The 19,459-nt window shown below is 51.2% G+C and overlaps 1 protein-coding gene across 1 annotated transcript in view; it reads right to left on the bottom strand.

Annotated features, from left to right (window-relative positions):
* LOC120388929 (serine/threonine-protein phosphatase 5) overlaps positions 1 to 19,459 on the bottom strand; it is a 43,818-nt gene that overhangs the window by 17,344 nt on the left and 7,015 nt on the right. Inside the window, exons 2-7 of the mRNA XM_039511052.1 lie at positions 13,400 to 13,641; positions 12,436 to 12,583; positions 8,279 to 8,400; positions 5,902 to 5,967; positions 2,916 to 3,014; positions 1,519 to 1,624 (exon numbers count right to left, since the gene is read on the bottom strand). Coding sequence (XP_039366986.1) covers positions 1,519 to 1,624; positions 2,916 to 3,014; positions 5,902 to 5,967; positions 8,279 to 8,400; positions 12,436 to 12,583; positions 13,400 to 13,641 — 783 coding nt within the window. The remainder of the gene's footprint in view (positions 1 to 1,518; positions 1,625 to 2,915; positions 3,015 to 5,901; positions 5,968 to 8,278; positions 8,401 to 12,435; positions 12,584 to 13,399; positions 13,642 to 19,459) is intronic.

Consider the following 19,459-nt stretch of genomic DNA (forward strand, 5'->3'; position numbering starts at 1 on the left):
GAACTATTGCGCCCTAACTACTGGGCCATTCTTCCTTCCTCTCTGGAAGCTCTACCGAGCCCCAACTGGCTTGTGAGCTGGGACGCTTTCCTGTGTTCATACAGGACTGGAAAGCAGCTCCCACACCTCCATCTGTTTAGCTGAAAGAGAAGGTGAAGGGGTGACGATCACAGTCTGTAAGTACCCACATATGGGATCACAGGCTCCTCGATCTAACAGACAACGGTCTAACAAGAGCCAATGGCTGGGAGTTGAAGTGAGACAAATTCCGACCAGAAATAAGGAGCTAATTTTAACCGTGAAGAGAATCAGCCAATTGCACCAGTTTACCAAGGGCTGGGCTGGATTCGCCATCAGTGGCCATTTTAAAATCAAGACGGATGGTTTTTCTAAGGGCAGGTCTACATTACAGCGATGCTCTGAGATTGATCCACAGGGCGGTCGATTTAGCGGGTCTAGTAAAGACCCGCCCAATCGACTGCAGATCGCTCTCCAGTCGATCCCTGTACTCTACCCCCGACGAGAAGAGTAAGGTAGGTTGACAGGAAGTTTTCTCCCGTCGACGTCCCCGCGGTAACTCGACCTAAGATACGTTATTCACGTAGCTGGAGTTGCGTCGCGTAGCTCGACTTATCGTGGTAGCGTAGACATGGCCTAAGATACTGGCTCCAACAGGAATTGCTTCAGGGCGGCTCTCTGGCCCGTGCTATAAGGGGGGGCAGACCAGATGATGCCTTGCAGGAAGCAATCAATGAAACAAAGCACTCTGGGACTGGCAGGCCTTAAATGTGGATCTCGCGGCTGCTGCTCAGTGGAGGGCCTCTAGCTGGGGTAACTGCTCCTCTCACAAGAGTCACCCAGAGCCTGGGTTGGTTGGCAAAGTTCAGCTTCTCAAGCATGCGGAAGGGTGAGAGTGGTGGCACCTTTCTCTCGTTCCTGGCAGGGAAGAGGTTAATATTGCTATACAGGAGTGATCGCCCTGGGAAACTTGGTTCTTTTGTGGACGGGGGCGTCAATTTCGGTGGGTTTAGCTCAAAGCAGATTTTGCAATTGGGCTGGTGAATTTTCATGCCCGTTTGGTTCGGCTGAGTTAGCTTTAGGGGAGGGGTGCACCCAGGTCTTTTCAGATACGCAGGCTTAGATAGAACCATGAAATATCAATGGCTCGGAGACTGTGACCCACCCAGAGACCAACTGAAAGGGCGCGAGATAGCTGGGAAAAGAAAGGAAAGGAGCAAAAGCCGGAGCATCCAGGAAATTCTGCATTTCCATGATGATCCCCATGATCCTCTGCAGCTGGGGAATCCTAGAGACAGCAGGTGGATTTGGAGAAGCCAGTTTTGCTAAGAAGGGGAACTCCAACTCTGGGTCTCAGCTGCAGGCTGGGGAAGCACCAGGAAAACAGTCAGCGGAGGGGACAGTTTGGGGAGTTCTTGCCCCGCCTTGAGTACAAAGTAGGGCTCTCCAGTGCCTTATTCCCCCTTCTCCACCCCCAAGGTGGGATGGGACTGCACTTACCACGGAGTAAGTGGAAATGATCCGGATACAGCAGCTTAAAACCGAACAGCGTTAATATCACTTCCACGGAGAAGGAGCCGCGGTCGACGAAATCCCCATTGAATATCTGCCGAGGAGGCTGCGCTCAGGAAAAAGGGCCCAGGCATCACTCTGGGATGAAGAACATTGCGATCCACCTTAGGTACTCGTGTGCCCCACACACACACCCTCCACACTACTGCAGTACTGGAGCAAGCAACCCTGGGAATTGCCATTTTACAGAACCAAAGCACGGAGAGGCTAACGGATTGGCTCAAGATCACACAAGGACTTAAACCCTGGTCTCCAAGCCCTAGGCTGGCAGCCCTAGCCACTGGGCCGGGCTTCCTTCCCCCTCTTTCAGCACCTTTCCTCTCCCCAATGCTGCTTTTCTGGAGCCTCTTTCCCAGTCCCACCCAAAGGCCTGACAGATGGTGGGTGGCCCTCCTCCAGCTCCTCTCCCCGGAACGCATCTCAGAGGCATCCCAGCACACCCCAGCACCAGTGTTGCCTCTAATTTTTCCCACCCATGTGCAGAATGAATTTTGTTACGTGCACCAATATGGAGGTGATGTGTGACACACCACAATTCATGTGGTGGGGGTGGAGCCAAGGGGTTCAGAGTGTGGGAGGCACCTCAAGGCTGGGGCAGAGAGCTGGGGCACTGGGGCTGTGGGCTCTGGGGTGGGCCCGGGAATGAGGAGTTTGGGGTGCAGGCTGCCTCGGGGCTACAGCGGGGAGAGAGGACTCCCCCAGCTCTCTCTCCCCGCAGCAGCACCTGGGCTACGGGGGAGAGGTGCCTCTCCTGCGGCAGGTCCGGGGCTGCACTGGGGTCAGGGCACCTCTCCCCCGGCCGTGGCAGGTCTGGGGCTGGGCTGGCGTCAGGCTGCCTCTCCCCAGGCCGTGGCAGGTCCGGGGCTGGGCTGGGGCCAGCGGTGAGAGGCGCCTCTCCCCACCATGACAGGTCCAGGGCTGGGGGAGAGGCATCTCTCCCCGCCGCAGCCCTGAGTACCTGCGTGGCACTTAACAGGCTGCTGAGCGACTGTGCAGGTTAGAAGGAATTTAGCCCAGCACCACCAAGATGTAGTTTTAACTCATTCCCGACTCGTGCTCTGTTGTCAAACTCAACAAAGAAATTACCTGCCCCAGCACGGCAGTCAGGAATGGGAAACGATGGGAGAATAACCTCTATGCCGGTCAGGACTGTTTCCCGCACAGTACAAATGTGGAAACCGAGGCACAGGGAGGGGAAGCGATACATCCCAACGCTGGAACAGAACCCAGGTCTGTCTCCTAGCCCTGTCACCTCCTGTTTCTACAGAGCGCCTCCATCCGCACACGTCACATGCTGGATCAAAGCGGGAACCAGCCAAGGATACATATGGGTTCGTTTCAGACGGCAGCCCGTTGAGTTCAAATATATTCAGCAAGTCGTAATACTGCCCATGGGTGTCTCCGCACACGGTGACCTTCTCTGTCTGGAAGAAGAAAGGCCGAGAGAGGAGAAGAGGAAAAGGAGACAGAAGACAAGTAAAACTCAAGCCAGACAGAGCTCCTCTCCCCCTGCAGGATCCCAAAGCACTTTGCAAGAGTGGCTTCAGCCCACCGTGGACACACGGCCACCTCTGAGGTGGGACGTGGCAGCTGTTTATACTGGGATCCCTCACCCAGCACAGAAACTCAACCACGTCTGGGGTGGAGCGTGGCAGCTATTCATACAGTGATCGCTTCCCCATCCACCTCTGGAGGGGGCGTGGCAGGTGTTTAAACAGGGACTGCTCACTGTTCTAATAATTGGGCCTATAAATTTACCCTAATTGCAAGGTCAATTCTAAAAAGTGAGTATACGTTTAATAACCTATAACGATGACTGTTGATGGAAAAAGGTGCCAAAGGAAGACAAAAAGTCTGAATCAGTCTCAACCAAAGGCCTACTGACATAATTCAATGACTGTGTTACGATCGTGCCTGGTAAACAAGTGTGGGACTAGAAATCAACGAACCAAAATTGGTGTGTCGGAAAACAGGCTGAATGGCAGATAAAATAATGAGAGGTCGGGTTATTCCAGCCATCACGCCCTTCCAGGGTCCTCCAAAAGAGACTTCAGGGGAGGAGAAAGCTGGCAGACATGGGAACAATTTACCAAAGAGTTGTGGTAGATTCTCCATCACCAACAAGTTTTAAATCCAGAGCGGCTGGTTTCCCAAAACATCTGCTCTAAGAATGACTGTGGGGAAGTTTGCTGGCCTGCGTTACGCAGGAGGTCAGACTAGATGACCACAATGGTCCCTTTTGGCCTTGGAACCTATGAAACCATGAGGCTGGCTGACTCAGACACATGCTTCACCATCATCTCCGCTACACCCATCATCTCCTGGGACCCTGGAACATCTTCATCCCAATCCTGAGACATATCCTGACCAGCCCGGCCCAGAGAGAAGAAGCCAGACGACATCGTCACCTCCAGCAGCTCCAGCTAAACCCTGAATGCCACCTGGGACGTGAGACTTTGTCTCCTTCCTCCAATGTGCCCTTTTCCTTCCCTACTTTATTTCTTCTCTTTCCTGTGTCTCTCCATTTTCCTTCTGTCTAAGGGTATGTCTATACCACCTGCGGATCGATCCAGCGGGGATTGATTTATCACGTCTAGTCTAGACGCGATAAATCGACCCCCGAGAGCTTTCCCCTCGACTCCTGTACTCCAGCGCCGCGAGAGGTGCAGGCAGAGTCGACAGGGGAGCAGCAGCAGTCAGCTCACTGCAGTGAAGACACCACGGTAAGTCAATCTAAGTACATTGACTTCAGCTACGTTATTCACGTAGCTGAAGTTGCGTAACTTAGATCGATCCCCCCTAGTGTAGACCAGGGCTAATGAGAGTCTGGCTTAGCCAGCCAACACTGCTGTAAGCCTGGGACCAGAAAGAGGCAGCCCAGGCAAGGCCCTAAACAGCCCGATGCTAGTACAAGTTTGCCAGGTCTCAGAGTGGCTGATCAGACCGGGGACAGGGCCTGAGTTTTTCCAGCAGCGAGGCTGCAAGTGAAAGTCGACCGCAGAGACAGAAGCTGCCTTTTCTGTCTTTCCTCTTGTGGCTGTTTGTCTGGTCTCCTCTTATCTTTCAGACTGTAACAGCAGCCGCTCAAATGCATCTCAACTAACTTTGTCTCTTTTCCCCAAAATGTATAGTAACTACCATCTGTAACGCCACCTAAAAGACTGGCAGAAACGGGGAGTTTCTTTCTAAAATCTGTCCAGCTAAAGGGAACAGGAACAAGGGATGCCATTAAAATGACAGCTTGACTTAATATTTTACATTTCAACCTGTTTTTCCTTATTTTCCGTATCTTGAATAAAAGATTAAAATGACGTTTAATAATGTGCTTGCCGTGGTGCTAAGCCGGCTGTGGTCCCCACACGTTGTTGAACTCTGTTTAATGTTGGACAGTTGCAGGGCCAGGTTAATGCTTTTGACTCATTGGGCCCATATGCGCCATCTAAATTAATACATCAGTGGTGAAATGCAACCACCTCTGGGGTTGGACATGGCAGCTGATTAACAGGGCACAACAACACTGCACGCACTGAAGACACAAGGAGAATACTGGGTCCAGTTTGACCAGCAGGAATTTAGGGAGACAAGGTAGGTGAGGTAATATCTTCTATTGGACCACCTCATCTCTCTAATATCCTGAGACCAACACGGCTCAACTACACTGCATCCAGGAATTTAGGGAGGCTGGAATTGCATGCATCTGAATCAACGATAACGACATCACCATGCTGGGGCAAGGAAGGAAGTATGTAACTCAAGGGGAAGACAGTGGCCTATTTCAAACAACCCCACCCCTTTGCGGGCTCTGACCCTGGGTACAACAGCAATGGGTGGATCAAAGGACAGACAGCTCAGAGCCTCCCACTGCAATCCCGAAAGCTGTTAAACAGCTGTTCAGCCAGCTGCAAACGCTCACAGATTAGGGTTGGACACCCAGCGACGGATTCCCCCTCCCACTCCACTGCCCCATGCTGCAGCAAGGGGCCATCCCAGTGGCTTAGCCGGCCAGGGATGGATCTCCACTGGTCCAGGGCCCCATACAGGGTAGCCAGGCATGCTCCACGGTAGGTGAAGTCAGATGTGGGAGGAGACATGGCATGGATTGTACAGCTTCCCATAGGCCGTGCAGGCAGGCCATGGCTCGAGTTACACCCCAGGTGTTTTGGTCCCCAAGCAGCCTGTGGGGGTGGGGTATGAAGCCACCGGAGGTTCTGCTCACCCAGCATTGTGGGGTTGGGATCCAAACCCGCCCCCTGGTTATACAAAGTACATCCCAGCACCTGCCACCCCAAGGCTGCAGAGAAGGCTACCCACCTCTTTTAACGTGGTTTCTACTAGAGTGGGAAGTTTGACGAGCACCTCCTTCACCTGCACCAAGATCTGCCCAAGGGGAGAAGGGAAGAGTTAGCAAGGGCAGGAAATGAACGACACAGCCCTGTCTCCAGATACAACAGGTCCCCGCCCTTCGCCAGCGTCTTGCTGGGCGAGTCCCTGGCCTTGCAAACAAGGGGCCTGACACACAGGGTGGACAGTTCAGCTCCCAGCATGCAATGTGCCATCTCGACGACTTGCAAGCACTGCATGCTGGGAGGTGTAGTCTTCGTGGCTCCCTCTATGTCAGAATCATAGAATCATAGAATCTCAGGGTTGGAAGGGACCTCAGGAGGTATCTAGTACAATCCCCTGCTCAAAGCAGGACCAACCCAACTAAATCATCCCAGCCAGGGCTTTGTCAAGCCTGACCTTAAAAACCTCTAAGGAAGGAGATTCCACTACCTCCCTAGGGAACCCATTCCAGTTCTTCACCACCCTACTAGTGAAAAAGTTTTTCCTAATGTCCAACCTAAACCTCCCCCTCTGCAACTTGAGACCATTACTCCTTGTTCTGCCATCTTCTACCACTGAGAACAGTCTAGATCCATCCTCTTTGGAACCCCCTTTCAGGTAGTTGAAAGCAGCTATCAAATCCCCCCTCATTCTTCTCTTCTGCAGACTAAACAATCCCAGTTCCCTCAGCCTCTCCTCATAAGTCATGTGCTCCAGCCACCTAATCATTTTTGTTGCCCTCCGCTGGACTCTCTCCAATTTATCCACATCCTTCTTGTAGTGTGGGGCCCAAAACTGGACACAGTACTCCAAATGAGGCCTCACCAGTGCTGAGTAGAGGGGAATGTTCACATCCCTCAATCTGCTGGAAATGCCCCTACTTATACAACCCAAAATGCCATTAGCCTTCTTGGCAACAAGGGCACACTGTTGACTCATATTCAGCTTTTCGTCCACCGTAACCCCTAGGTCCTTTTCTGCAGAACTGCTGCCCAGCCATTCGGTCCCTAGTCTGTAACAGTGCATGGGATTCTTCCGTCCTAAGTGCAGGACTCTGCACTTGTCCTTGTTGAACCTCATCATATTTCTTTTGGCTCAATCCTCTAATTTGTCTAGGTCCCTCTGTATCCTAGCCCTACCCTCCAGCGTATCAACCACTCCTCCCAGTTTAGTGTCATCTGCAAACTTGCTAAGGGTGCAGTCCACACCATCCTCCAGATCGTTAATGAAGATATTGAATAAAACCAGCCCCAGCACCGACCCTTGGGGCACTCCACTTGATACCGGCTGCCAACTAGACATGGAACCATTGATCACTACCCGTTGAGCCCGACCATCTAGCCAGTTTTCTATCCACCTTACCGTCCATTCATCCAGCCCATACTTCTTTAACTTGCTGGCAAGAATACTGTGGGAGACTGTATCAAAAGCTTTGCTAATGTCCAGAAATAGTACATCCACTGCTTTCCCCTCATCCACAGAGCCGGTTATCTCACCATAGAAGGCAATTAGGTTAGTCAGGCATGACTTGCCCTTGGTGAATCCATGCTGACTGTTCCTGATCACTTTCCCCTCATTTAAGTGGTTCAGGTTTGATTCCTTGAGGACCTGTTCCATGATTTTTCCAGGGACTGAGGTGAAACTGACTGGCCTGTAGTTCCCTGGATCTTCCTTCTTCCCTTTTTTAAAGATGGGCACTACATTAGCTTTTTTCCAGTCGTCCGGGACCTCCCCCGATCGCCATGATTTTTCAAAGATAATGGCCAATGGCTCTGCAATCTCATCGGCCAACTCCTTTAGCACCCTCGGATGCAGCGCATCCGTCCCCATGGACTTGTGCTCGTCCAGCTTTCCTAAATAGCCCCGAACTACTTCTTTCTCCACAGAGAGCTGGTCCCCTCCTCCCCATACCGTGCTGCAGAGTGCAGCTGTCTGTGAGCTGACCTTGTCTGTGAAGACAGAGGCAAAAAAAGCATTGAGTACACTAGCTTTCTCCACATCCTCTGTCACTAGGTTCCCTCCCTCATTCAGCAAGGGGCCCACACTTTCCTTGACTTTCTTCCTGTTGCTAACATACCTAAAGAATCCCTTCTTGTTACTCCTAACATCTCCGGCTAGCTGCAACTCCAAGTGTGATCTGGCCTTCCTAATTTCACACCTGCATGCCTGAGCAATACTTTTATATGTTACAGGCTGACACTGGCTGCAAGCTGGCTCCATTTTACACCCTGGACTCCTGTCAGCCTGCCGTGGCAGTCTTTGTCACCCACAGCTGGGAAAGAGGATGCCAGCTCCTTCCGAAGAAGGGGGCGAAGGATTCCACACATGAGCCTCCTGCCCTATGGCAGGGCAGGCGGGCAATTACCTGATAGGCACATTTTCTGTGGAGTTTCTTTTGATCCTTGTACCATTGCATTAACTCCTTCATGAACGCTAGCGTCACCTTCCCGTTGTCCAGCTTGGGCCCACTGTACTCGTCCTCGATGGCTGGCAGTGGTAGAGACGGGAGGAGAGGAGAATCACTCGTTAGCAACAGGATGGCACCCAATAATCCAGAGCCCTGCAGGCACTGCCCCATCCCCCTCCGCTGCTTACACGGGCTGCCCGCTACCACCCTACACATCCCCAGCTGCACAGGAATCCTCTCCTTCATGCATCAGCTCCGAGTGCTTAGAGCCACGGCTGCCAAAGGAAGAGTCGTAAGGGGACTGATCCTGCCAGAGCCAGAGTCCCCTTGATTCCCACTCCAGAGGGTGCTCGACACATCATGGGATGAACCCCGTCGGCTCAAACGGGCCCTGGAACCAAAGACATTCATCTGACAGAGGGACAAGCCACTGATCAAAAAACCTCCATGAATTGTCCAGGGTTGCCTGGCAGAGGAGACTGAGCTGGCACAGGCAGAGAAGCGGATTAGGTGCATGTTTTGGGCACTGGAGCTGCTCTCAGGTACAAAGAACTGATTCCTACCACAAGCACAAAGCTCTGTGGAACAGATGGATGGTCCTGTAGCCATTCGCTCGGTAAAGGGGCCGGCACTTGGAATTTGTAAGCACTCCTTTTTCCACACGCTGAACAAGGGCAATTAACCACTGGAACCAACTCCCAAGAGAAGGGGTGAATTCTCCATCTCTCGACGGCTTCAGGTCAAGATTGGACGCCTTTCCGGGAGAGACACTTAGCCCACCACAAGGTTAAGGGGCTCAGCACAGGGGTAGCGGGATGGGTGTTATACAGCAGATCAGACTAGATGACCTAACAATCCCTCCTGGCAATAAAATCGAGGAATCTGTGCCCCCAAAGGGTCAGAATTTCAAGAGCTCTCAGCACCCAGTAGCATGAGCTCTTCAAAAAACTGGCCTAGGTGATGATTTGCTACGATTCTTGAGTCATCAAATCACGTTTCCTTGTAATTTTCCAGCTGGAGGGATATTTATAGACACCCTGGGATCGTTGCTTTAACTGCTCAGCTTTTCCTAGCTACTTCTTGGCCTTTCCCCGTATTATTTGTATGACTGCAGCACCCTGGAACCCGCCCCATTCACTCAGCTCAGCAAGACAGGAATGCCGGTCCGATTCCAAACAGCGCGTCTTGGATTTACACAGGCGCTGACTTTTATCGTCCTGCACGACACAGTTCACTTATGGGTGAGGGATGTTAACCGCAGTTTGTGGAGTCAGCTCTGACTCAGAGAACCAAAAAGTCAGAGGTGAAGAGCCCCAAGAAACCAGAGCTAATCAGTGGCTCCCAGCGAGGGGTCTGCCAGCAATACATGACAACACATCTACTATCTACTGCAGACACACCCTTGAAAGCAAAGAAGTGAAAAGGGGTGAAACCATCAGCGGCGCTCCGGCCCCTTTAGACAGAAGAGACGAAGTGGTGCAAAGGGGCCTAACCCCCACCCAGATCCAGCCAGACCAGGATTCTCCCCGTCGCAGGCACTGTGGAAGCCAGCTGTAAGGCTGTCAGCAGAGGACCCTCTCAGAAGCGCTGGCATAAGGGGGTGTTGGGGTCAGGACACAACCTATAGCGCTGTGACTTAGACAGGCCCCCAGGACTATCTAAGATATGCTGGCGGGGCCTTTCCAGCCCCTGAAGCACCCCAAGATTGGGAGGGCATAAAAGTGACTTAAAGCCACCTTAGCGCCCCCCCACTCTCAGCAGTACCCTAGCTCTCAGCAGACCCCGCAAAGGCACCCAGAGTGTGAATCTTCTGCTCCTCCAGGCAGACACCACCCTCCACAGCCATGTCTCACCCTCGTCCCCCCAAACACACCTTATGAAGGACACGGTCAAGTCACGGATTGCATAAATCTGGCACTCTCCGGTTGGAGGAGGACACACATTCCTCTCTTGCCCGGCCGACTGAGTGGGTTGACACAGGGCCAAGCTGACAAATCTAAGACCCCAGAATGTCTGTAAACAGCCCAGAAGCCAGGAGGATACGAGGAAAAATGATTTGGGTGATTCATCCAAAAAAAACAAAGGGGGGGGGGCAAAGCCTAGCCACCTCACCTGCGTGGTGTGTGAAATAGATGGCTTTGATCCTACAGCCTGGTTCCCCGAGCCACCAGACTACCTGGGCCTCTTCCTGAGACATCTGAAACATCAAGGGGAAGAGGGAGCCTTTTGCTCTTACAAATGAAGCAAACGGGATCTAAGTCGCTGACAGAAAACAGCCCACAAAGCTCTTCTGGCAGAACCCCTTTTTACGAGCTTGGCACGGCACTCACTCCGAGGGGCTAACCAGTCTGAGTCTGGTTTCCAGAGTCGGGAAGCCTGCGTCCCTGCCACAGATGACGCAGGCCCTTCTGATACTAGCAGGAGAATGGGGGAAAAGGGTTACAGCCCCTGATCGGGACGTGGCGGAGCTGAGTTTAGTTCCTGCCTCCGCCATGAACTCGCTGTGTGCTCTGGGGCAAGAATTTTCAGAAGTGACTAAGCAGGTTTTCATTAAATCAGCAGGAGCTGGGTGGCTCAGTCCCTTAGGGCCGGGTTTTCAAAGATGTTTAGGAACCTAAAGATGCAGCTAGGTGCTTAACTAAGGTGGGATTTTCCACGGTGCCTGGGCAGGTGAGGTGCCAAAACCCCCATTGATTTCACCTGCTTCGGTGCCTCTGAAAATCCCACTAGGTGCCAATCTGCCTCTTTAGGTGCCTAAATCCCTTTGAAAACCTGCCCTAAGGGTCTGAGGCGCCCGAGTCTCGATGACTTTGGATGTTTTACAAATGGGATTAAGGCGCTTTTGAAAGATTTATCCCTAATCTTTCTGGACCTCAGCTCTTCATCTGTGAAACAGGGATAGCGATTGTTCCTTTGTCCCTCGCCTTATCTACTCAGACTGCAAGCTCTCCTAGGCAGGGACTAACTCCCTGTGTACGTGCACTGCCTGGCAGAACGGGGGCGCTGATCCCTAGCACATGTTACTGTATAGATAGATTCAAAAGCAACCGGGGATTTCCCAGCTTCCAATCCTGGGTTTTAGTCATGAATCAGCAGCCTTTGTGGTCAGGGTAACACCACCCCAGGACGCATCTGCCCCAGTTCTCTGCAAGGATGCCAGAGGCACATGGGAGAGCTCGGCTTTGTCGGAATCATACACACATATTCCTCTCCAGCAACGTCCTTGCAGTCTCATGGCAATCACACACACGAGGTGTGGCGCGTGTGATCCCAGATTAAAACTACACAGAGCAGAGGCGACACAGAGGCCAACTAGCTATTATGTTAGGCCCAGAGACGCATCTTTTGGTAGCTGCGTTCCTGAGACATGCATCATTCACGAGGCACTTATGGCAAGATACCCATGCAACAGGAAGCAAGACCAGATCGTAGTCTGCTCTGACTTCCTGTACAGCACATGCCAGAGTATTTCCCCTGTGAGTCTAATCACTTGTGTGTGACTTAGGCGTCTTTCAGCAAGGCAGCCGGGCTGGAGAACCCACCACTTCCCTGAGCTGTTTGTTCCAGTGGTTAGTCACCCACATTGGTAAGCATTTGGCTCTGATTTCCAGCTGGAATTTCTCCAGCTTCACCTGCCAGCCATTGGTCCCTGTTCTGCCTTTCTCCGCAGATGTCAGAGCCCTTCATTCCCCCGGGATGTTCTCCCCGGGAAGGAGCTTAGACACTGTAATCAAGTCACCTCTCAGTCATCTCTTGGATCAGCTACCCAGATCGAGCTCTGTCCGGCCCTGGCCCGCATTTCTCCAGCCCTCAGATCGGTTTCCTGGCTCTTTTCTGCACCCTCAACAATTCTGCAACATCCTTTTTTAAAATGCAGGCACCAGAGCTGGATGCAGGATCCAGTGTCGGCTCACCAAGGCCGGGTACAGCGGGAAAAGCCCATTCCCGCTATCCCCGTTTCAACATCCAAGGGTCCCATTAGCCCTCTGTGCCCCAGCGGTGCTCCGGGAGCTCATGGTAACTGCCCCTCCCCCAAGTTAGCCAGTTCTCCCCCAGCACCCCTGGAATCCATGTGACCAGAGAAGCCAGGCCCGGAGCCCCGCAGCTCAACTCACTCATGCTCTCTATGTCCAGGGAGTCGACCACGGAGCGCTTGTGCTCGTCGCTGGCGATGGCGCGCTCAAACGCCTTCTGCTTCACGATCTTGTTGCACTCCTGATACTTCATCTTGGCATCTTTGTCATTTGGCTTCACCTTCACCACCTGGAAGGGAGAGAGCACAGAGCCCATCACAGGCCAGCGTCAGGCAGGAAGGAGAAACGGAGGGGAAGGCAGACAAAGGGGCATGGCAAGGAGAGGCCCGGGGAAGTGTGAGACTTGGCATTAGGCTGGGAGGCAGGACTCCTGGGTCCTATACCCAGCTCTGGGTGGGGAGTGGGGTTAAGTGCTTAGAGCAAAGGGGCTGAGAAGCAGGACTCCTGGGTTCTATTCCCAGCTCTGATAGGGGAGTGGGGCCTAGTGCTTAGAGCAGGGCAGGCTGGGAGTCAGGACTCCTGGGTTCTCCTAGCTCTGTATTGCTGGGCACCCCGCTTAGTCTCACCCACTGAAAACACGGTGACCCCCTTAATAGGCACCGTCATTATTGAGGGAGGCGGGGCCTGCACCCTACCTAGTGGCACTATAATGCTGCTGGGTGAACCGTGAGCAGGCGGGACCTGGACACACATGGGGCAGAAGTTAGGGGGCTATTTTTCTGGACATCACCGCACTCGTGTGTCCCAAACAATGGGACCTCTCCCTTTCCCCGGTGGAGACAGTTCACAGTCTAGCCTGACCAATGGGAAACATTCCCCAGGACAGGGGCTAAAGATCTCTTTGTTTAGTTCATCCCAGTCCTACCTGTCCCCCACCCCGTTTCGACCCATCACCCTCCACGGCTAGCTCTGCTCTCAGCTACACCCAGGTGACGTTACCGACCAGGTGTTGGCAAAGGCAGAACTCGAGTCAGAGCGTTGCAACGCCGGAGGGGACCGCGGCGCTGACGCTGGGTTCCCCGCACAGCGCCCTGCTCACACTCACCGTCTCATAGTCACGCAGGGCGGCCTTGAACTTGCCCAGGGCCATGTTGCTGGTGGCCCGCCGGTAGTAGCCTTTGATGTACTTCTTGTCCAGCTCAATGGCCTTGGTGGCGTCGGAGAGCGCGTAGCCATAGCACTCTGTCCGCAGGTAGGCCAGGCTGCGGTTGCCGTAGTAGATGGCATTGGCGGGGTTCAGGTCGATGGCCTCGCTGTAATACTTCACTGCGTTCTCGTAGTCCTTGCCTGGGGGGGAGCAGAGCGGAGACGGGGCGTCAGCGGGATGACCAGGCCCGAGCAGCTCCGGGGGACCCAGGAGCATTTTGCAGGGGTAACAGATCCATTCAGGGGCAGCAACAGCAGCAGGAGGCGGCCTACAGGCGTGGGCTGTTCCCGAGCGCTCTCTGACGCGCCAGTCAGGATCGAGGGCACAAGTCAGCAGAACTGAGGCTCCCCCCACCTCCCCCAGCTTAGCAGTGACAGTGAGGGCACTCGCCCCCGACTCTCTTCAGGGCACTGCCAGCTACCTCCCCAGTGGTGCCAGCAAGGACTTCCAGAGGCGGTGCACCTGCCTGCCCCAGCCACGGTAAGCCAGCAGGGCCCCTTTCCCACTCCTGCGGCGCCTCCCCACTGTAAAGGTGGCACCTACGGGTCCATCATAAGGCCCAGCACTCACAACAGCCCTCAGGCACCCAGGGCTCCCCTGCACCTCTCCAGAACTCAAGCCGTCCCCATAGAGGCTGGTCCCCAACCCCCAGCGATTGTGCCAGAATGTGGTCAGGGGCCCCTCCCCACCCTGAAGCAGAGCCGCACTCAACAGCATGTTGGGATTGGCCCGGCCCCACAGTGCTACATCAGAGGCCCAGAGAGGAAGGCAGAGCCTAGAGAGCCTTTGTCCACCCCCAGCCCCCTCAGAGCGGCATTCTTAAGTACAGTGGAATAGAGAGAGAGAGCCTGGAGCAAGACCTGAGGCCTGAAGCACCGTCAGCAAAGCCAGGCCATGCTAGGAGACAAAGTCAGGCCCTGCCATCAAACAGACGCTTACAAGTTCACCGGCCAGTACGTGAATTTGGCAAAGGCACGGCTAGCGGGGCTGAGACCCAGGTGCTCCTGAGTACTAGGCACTGGGTATTCGTGTCAACACATCCCAGAAGAGAAGACTCGCCCAGGTCCACCCTAACGGAGCACAAGATAAGATGGTTTGACAGAAGTGATGAATAGGGATGTTTTGTTCGAGACAGCAGCAGCAAGGTACAAGGGGAGGTAACCGACAGATGTCAGGAAGCAAGGAAGGTGGTACATAAGTTGTTTGTTCACCATACAAATATCAACAGACTACCCCTTGATTCTTCATGCTGGCTTAGGGGACAACTTGACGTTGAATATGCTGGTACCTTGCCACGAGCATACAAGCAATGCACCCATACAGTGTATGGGACGCTGATAACGTGCTTTGGAGACAGTAAACCTGGCCGAGCCTTTCTGCCACCGAACCGAGCCCGTGGGCTTTCTGGGTAGTACTACTGAGGTCCTCTGAACCAACTACCTGTGCAGAGATGGGACAGCACGCAGCGAAAACTCACACACACGTAGATGTGCAAAGTGAACACGAGCTCAAAAAGGACAGTGGGGAAACGTGGTCTGGAATCTGTAAAGTGGACTAACACTTAGACTTGATGCATTAAAGACTAATGAACTAACTGCTTTAATGGGAACCATTAGAAAATTGTAATGAATTTCTGTTGCAGAGACACAAACATTCCCAATTGCTGCAAGAGGTGGGAATCCATTTGGAGGAGGAGCCGTTGCTTTTTTGAACACTACTAGGCTCTTGGGAATAACGTTACTCAAATGATTACTTGGGTAACTCAAAACCATCCTGCAATGTAGGAACATCACGGGGAATTGCACCTGCTGGAGTGCTTTCAATGTAAACTGGATAGAGGGGAACACAAGTTGCAAAAGTAGCTGCACTCAGATAAGTGTGAAAACTAATGAAAGGAAAACAAATTAAAGTAATTATTGGGACCAATTCGGACGATGTGTACAAAGGTGTTACAATCTACCTTCCCTGGTAGAGTACTATAAACTGTACAGGAATGGACGGGTCTGAGATTAAACACAAGCCACTATGGCATAGATTAGAGAACCTGGCAATTAGTTATATATATAAAAAATCAGAATAGTTAAAATAAAGTCACATTAAAAAAGAGGGGGCCACTGCAGTGGGGGAAATGAACAAGTAGATAGATTTGAGGATATTGTGTGTGATACCTGTAGCTGTAACCACCCATGCTCGGGCCAGGGAAGAACAAAAGAGAAGTAGAGAAAATCAGGAAGGAACACGGACACTGCAGAAAATGCAAGATGACTTATCAAGCAATGGATTTCAGAATGCCCTTCAAAGCAGCATGGGGTTACAATAAATAAAAAAGAATTTACTCTTGGCCAATCCAGAGAACAATTGGGTTTTAGTAATTCCACAGCAACTATGACATTGATTGGAGAGCTGGATACGTGAATCTCTTGTAGGGGGACATCTCAAGTTAGAAGAGGCTATAGGCTGGTGGCCAACGATAAGGGAAGACGTGGAAATGCATACACACCACTGCTTAACATGTGCAAAACAAGATCCTGCACAACGAATGCACCAGGCTTCGAAAGGGCTGTTCCAAAGCCTGCGGGTGGATTTTGTAGGGCCACTGCCTATAACATCTAGGAAGAACTGATTTTTGTTTGTCATTGTGGATAGTTTCAGTCAGTGGGTGGAGGCATTCCCCACAAGAAAGGAAGGTAGCAATGTCACCGCAAAGCCTTAATGAGAGAAGTATTTCCTAGATGGGGTTTACCTCACAGTGTCGATTCTAATAATGGGCCAGCATTTATTTGACGTGTACCGAAGCACGGGAGCTCGGGCTGGTATTCCCTTACCATTGCATATCCCATACCACCCTCAGGCCAGAGGACAAGTAGAAAGAATGAATAAATCTCTTAAAATTGAGTTATCTACAGTACGTGATGGACTAGGCACAAATTGGGATCCAGATCTCCCATGGGTGCTCATGAGAATCCGTAGTCGTCCAAACCGTATGACTAGGTTTAGCCCACATATAATACTGTTTGGAAGGCCTATACCTGCATGGGAAAATCCATTCTATCCCCCAGATTGAGAAGCCATAGCAGTATTGGCCACAAAAACCTGGATGAATAGTGTTAAATATTGACTGGGCCCAGCAGCTGTGCAACAGCAAAAAGTGACCCAAGTCTTTCATGAAAATAGTGGCAATTAGGAACTAACTAATGGTTAAAACTATCCCACCACCCAAAAAGAAATGGAATGACGCGGTCCACATCAGACTATAAACAAACTGGGACCATCACTGTACCCGGTCGAAAGAGAGAACCAACCTCGGTGGAAACACGCCATGCAGTTCAAAGAGCTCAGGGCTTAAACTCTATGTTACATCTCTTGCGCTTGTTTTTACAGACGATCTCTAAAGATAACCATCTACAAGTAAAATGGAATCTTTTCAAATTGGGATGGAGTTTTATTAAATTTGGACCTAAGGGCCGTATCGGCACCCCAGGCATTAAAACAAGTAGCCTGGAATCAAATGACAACCTATCCTGTCAGACAGTTAACCAGAAAAGCATGAATATGGTGGAAAACAGACAATGTACTAACTATTTGGTGAAATAATAGATACACAGCAATATGGAAAATGGAACAGGAAGGAAAGAAAACACTCTGGATGCTGGGCCCAAAGGCTGGATGGAAAACTGCCAGGACTATAATCCAACCAAATCCTAGATTTTTTTTTTATTTTATTTTTTATTTTTTTGGAAATCCCATGACAGAGGATGAAATTTTGGTTGAATTGGATGTGGAGTGCTGGCAGGAAAATGGCTTTTTCAATAGAACCAATGGTGCCCTTTCCAATGTACCTCAATCAAATAAGGTTTACAATACATTCAATTAAGCCGCTTTAAAAAAAACACACTCCAAAAGTGATTGTTTTTGTTTTCACAGGTCATGAAATTAATCTGGATACGAGGACTGCTGAGTGTAATGGTAGTGATCCAATGTGCGGAGGGACTGGCTAACACCCAAAGACTAAACCAGACACATTTCGTGACCAGAGAATTTGGGTAGAAATTTCAAATAATCCCACTGTACTGGAAGCGGCCAGCCAAGCTCATCCTGCAGGAACTGTTCTAAATGTAATATGTGAAACAGAAGGAAGAGTGTAAAAGCAGCAAAGAGTCCTGTGGCACCTTATAGACTAACAGACGTCTTGGAGCATGAGCTTTCGTGGGTGAATACCCACTTCGTATGCATCTGACGCTCATGCTCCAAAACGTCTGTTAGTCTATAAGGTGCCACAGGACTCTTTGCTGCTTTTACAGATCCAGACTAACACAGCTACCCCTCTGATACTTGACACCATAGAAGGAAGACTGTAGTCGGGCTACATCAAAGACCAGCCGAGAGGCCGGCAGCAGAGTTCCAGGTGCAGGGCGTTAGCGGGGAGCCCAGGCCCGGGGCAGAAGCTGGGATGCCAGCTGCTGTATTTGGAACACTCACTCGCCGGCTGGCACCCCGTTCTACATGGAGCAACCTGGCATGGACAGATGCCCAGCCTGGGCATCCCCACCCATCACCTTTTAAATGAGGTCATTGATCAACACAAAAGGTCAGTGAAATCAGGGAAGGGCACAAGCTACTACAACCCACTGAATCCAGCATGGAGCTCCGGCCCAAACTGTCCCTTCACTATGGTGATTCCTCCAGGGCTTTGTCCCCTTCCTGGGGTTGAGATCCTGTTATCCAGGAAACTTCTCCCTGATACTCACCCCTTGCTTTGCTTCATCCCCTTGCACTGCAGTAACGTTCTCTGCCATGAATGCAACTAGGTCGTTATGTACCACTTCCCACCTGTGGTCATTTGGCCAAACTAGGCAAGTTTCCCTCTCTCAGCCTTTCCCTATAAATCCATTCCCCTCCAGCCCCTTGACTGTTTGTTTGCTTTTCTCTGAAATCACTGCAGTCTTATTGACACCCTCTTAGCACGGACGCCTCCAGAAATATACCGTATATTTTAAAGGGCTGTGAAGGAAGCCCCCTAGTGGCCAATTCATTGCAAGTCACAAACCAGAAGTTTTACCAAACCAAAAATAGGAACCTGGATAAGATGCTGTATGTAACCCTTCAGGACTGAAAATCAATTACCTGATCACATTTTAAACATAAAATGAATTATTTCTCCCCTGCCAAAACAGTACTTGAAACACTAGACCAGGGGTAGGCAACCTATGGCACACGAGCTGATTTCCAGAGGCACTCACACTGCCCGGGTCCTGGCCACCGGTCCGGGGGGCTCTGAATTTTAAATTTAATTTTAAAATGAAGCTTCTTAAACATTTTTAAAACCTTATTTACTTTACATACAACAATAGTTTAGTTATATATTATAGACTTATAAAAAGAGACCTTCTAAAAATGTTCAAATGTATGACTGGCACGCAAAACCTTAAATTAGAGTGAATAAATGAAGACTCGGCAGAGCACTTCTGAAAGGTTGCCAACCCATGCACTAGACAATATAGCAGTCACTTGGAAGGATGGGTCTCTGATCCTCTCAGCATTTGTGATATATCTTGACTTTATATATATCTTGACTTTAGCAAAGCTTTTGATATGGTCTCCCACAGTATTATTGCCAGCAAGTTAAAGAAGTATGGCTTGGATGAATGGACTATAAGGTGGACAGAAAGCTGGCTGGATTGTCAGGATCAACAGTAGTGATCAATGGCTCCATGTCTAGTTGGCAGCCAGTATCAAGCGGAGTGTCCCAGGGATCGGTCATGGGGCCGGTTTTGTTCAACATCTTTATTAATGATCTGGATGGTGGGATGAATTGCACCCTCAGCAAGTTCGCAGATGACACTAAACTGGTGGGAAAGGAAGATATGCTGGAGGGTAGGGATAGGGTCCAGAATGACCTAGACAAATTGGAGGATTGGGCCAAAAGAAATCGGATGAGGTTCGACAAGGACAAGTGCA

This window comes from Mauremys reevesii, linkage group 22, assembly GCF_016161935.1.
Source record: "Mauremys reevesii isolate NIE-2019 linkage group 22, ASM1616193v1, whole genome shotgun sequence".
NCBI classification, from domain to species: domain Eukaryota; kingdom Metazoa; phylum Chordata; order Testudines; family Geoemydidae; genus Mauremys; species Mauremys reevesii.